Source organism: Meleagris gallopavo, chromosome 14 (assembly GCF_000146605.3).
Source record: "Meleagris gallopavo isolate NT-WF06-2002-E0010 breed Aviagen turkey brand Nicholas breeding stock chromosome 14, Turkey_5.1, whole genome shotgun sequence".
NCBI lineage: Eukaryota > Metazoa > Chordata > Aves > Galliformes > Phasianidae > Meleagris > Meleagris gallopavo.
Genome location: NC_015024.2, coordinates 6,237,315 through 6,240,385, shown reverse-complemented (window position 1 = coordinate 6,240,385; position 3,071 = coordinate 6,237,315). Strand labels below are relative to the sequence as shown.

Below are 3,071 nucleotides of genomic sequence, written 5' to 3'. Positions count from 1 at the left end.
CCCCCCGCAAAACATTAGACCACTTGTTCAACTTAGCACTGACTCATAAAAAAAATCCCTAAATCTGGCTCTGAATCATCAGTGACATTTCCTGTAGGAATTCCTGCAGGAATTTGGGGGAGATCTGTCTGTTCAAGTACCAACCTAACACAGCACTACTTAGCTTAGGAGGCTGCTGCAGTCACGTCTGGAGGCAGTGTGGTTGCAGGTAATCTAGAAAATATATATTAAAAACCAAAACAAACAAAGCAACTCTTCAGCCTGTGTTCAATATCCTGGCACCTTTAAAAGCTTGTACTGAATAAGAGCAACATTGTATATGGAAACAGAAAATGAAAATACAACTATGTTTAAAAAAAAAAAAGACTAACAAGTGGTAGCTGTTTTAATTCTTGAGTTTTAAAACCTTGCACGAATAGAAGGGAACGGTACAGACATGTTAGCTCAGGGCAGAGCACTGTTTTCCTATAGCTGTGATGGCATCAGTAATCAGCACACCTGATGACTTCAAAGTGAAGTTATAAATGAGACTTGTCTGTAGAGCAATTGGAACAGAAGCTGCTCCTCACCACTGGGCAGCAGGTTGCCTGTCATGTGTTGCCAAGGCACTGCTTGTTTGTCCCAGCTACTTGTGAGGCTAGCATCACTACAGGAGATTAGATTGGAAGTACACCATACCTTTTTGGAATATGCCATTCCATTCCATGTGCAGGATAATTATTACAAGTTCTTACAAATTTGAAATTTGTTACTTGTGCAACAATGCCAAAAAAATTGACATGTCCCCAAGTAACTTAGGAATCAATGTACAAACTTGAATACGTTTTTAGCAACAATGTGATTATTACAGAAACCAAATATTCCACAGCTGTTCTCTTCAACCATCCAATAGTTGTTCATTTTTTTTCACAGACCCTTAACTATTTCCACTGGCATTCCTTGCCATCATGGGAAGCCTAAACTGTGCTAGTTTTCACAGCAAAGCAGCTCCTGGACTGTTTCGATACGGGGCATGAACAAAGGAAGCAAACACGGGAACATGAAAAAACAGTTACTGTTGGCATCGAACAGATCCTTTGCACAAAGGGCAAGCACAGCTTCCAACTGTAATTATTGCCATTAGTCAGTGAGGTGTGCCAGGCCAGCACTGGAAGAAATGCCCAGCTTCTTTTTAAAAGAGTGACAGTTGGTGAATAATATTATTCAAGTTAATGACCAAGTTAAAATAAATCAAATTTAGAGTGAATGCAACCACAGAACCAACAGAATGGCAGTGAACTCAACATAATAAAATAGAATTACTGTGCTTCTACCCTGCTTTGAAGGTAACTAAGCCATTTTTTCTTTGAAGGTACCTGCATTTTGTATCAGCTAGCATAAGAGAAATTCATTAAGAGAGTGATGTGCAAGAGAATGCATTTCGAAGGCAGGGCAGATGCTAGGATGGGCAGTAAGAACTTCAGGGCTGCCAGAGATATCAGCAAGCTCTCCTCACAGCAGGCACGTAAACACCTCTAGCTCCAGTCCCTGCACGTTGAGGCCCTGTGGGTTTGTGTGAATGCTGGACTTGATCATATTCTTAAGGTATCTACTCTTCAAAACTTGTCTTTTAAGAAATCTGTCGCCTGTTTCATCTTGTGTGTATAATTTTTTAATGTATATTTTAGAAAATGAAACAATGTTTGGGAAGTTCTCTGAAGTGTTAAATAGAGCGCATGCATAATACAGTATGAAGTCTCTCTGCTTATTCTTTTGCTTACACAGCTTTTATGGGAAAACAACAATGAAACAATAATTGCATGCAACTGGAAATGAAGCAAAACAGGAAAGTCATAAAAAATTCTTAGAACAGACCAAGAAAAAAAAAATCCCCATTACATGTACTTGTGATGCAATCATGAGTCTGGGTGTTAAAAAATAAATGCAAATTCTGAGAATTTAGTGGCTTAAAGGCCAGCAGTTTGATTTGCTCATTCCAGCCTTGTTTCTCTGTAGATACTTTCCAGGATTTATTAAAACCAGATTGGTTTTATTTTTCTGGTCTGTTGTCCGTGCCAAGGGCTCCAGGAAGGGAAGGCACGGCCTTGCAACCACCTGTGACCAACCAGCAATGTGGGTAGTGGTTTGCTGCAGCTGTTCCTGTGTGGCAGTCCTTGTGAGAATGAGAGAAGCTTTTCAGAGTTTGGTCTCTTTCAAAACAACATGAAAGATGCTCTTTTAGCCGCTTGGCATTTTAGAAAAGCAGCATGCTTGGAAAACATCCTTTATATGTAAACATAATATGGGATGAAATGCTTTCCAGTGCACATCTCTAGGCATGTTTTGACTACGTGGAGCAGTGAAAAGCTGTGTTTTCCCTTGTTTGTATGTGATGACTACATGCAAACGTGCAGCCCCAGACTTCAGGGCAGCTCAGCTCCTGCAGGAAAACCCTCCCAGGCAGAAATCATACAAGCACAGAATAGCGTAGGTTGGAAGGGACTTAAAGATCATTCAGCCCCAACCCCTGCCGTGGGCTGGCCGCCCCCAGCAGCTCAGGCTGCCAGGGCCCATCCCACCTGGCCTCGGGCACCTCCAGGGATGGGGAACCCGCAGCTCTGGGCAGCCTGTGCTCAGCATCCCCCCATCCTATGAGTGGGAAATTTCCCCCTAACATCTCACCTAGATCTCCCCTCTTTTAGTTCAAAGCCATCCCCTCTTGCCCTATCAAAATTCCTATCAAAAATCTGTCTCCGTACCGAGATTTTAGGTGAGGAGGACATCTGATGGCTGGGCGCTGGCCCACGCAGGAGCTCTGCAGCCACCACGCCAGGCCTGAAAAGGATTTTCCAGTCTTTCCCCGGCCCGTCTTTGATCCAAGACAAAACGAGAGGCGCGCGCAGCACCCCGCAAAAAGGGGAGCGCCGGCAGCACCGCGTTCCGCGGTGACAGCCCCGGGGCACCCGCTGCGCGCCGAGCCCAGGGCAGCCCGCCCGCCCCAGCCCCGCGCCGCGGGCCCTACCCGGTCCACCACCGCTGGCTCCGCTCCCTCCGCCCGCCCGTTCAGCTCGTGGCTCTCGCCGCTGGAGTCC

The 3,071-nt window shown here is 45.2% G+C and overlaps 1 protein-coding gene across 1 annotated transcript in view; it reads right to left on the bottom strand.

Annotated features, from left to right (window-relative positions):
• The window catches only part of NINJ1 (ninjurin 1), a gene marked incomplete at its 5' end in the record, with an annotated part of 16,908 nt that extends 13,838 nt beyond the window's left edge, over positions 1-3,070 (bottom strand). Inside the window, one exon of the mRNA XM_010718639.3 lies at positions 3,002-3,070. Within this exon, the coding sequence (XP_010716941.1) occupies positions 3,002-3,070 (69 nt within the window). The remainder of the gene's footprint in view (positions 1-3,001) is intronic.
• Position 3,071: the final 1 nt, after the last annotated feature.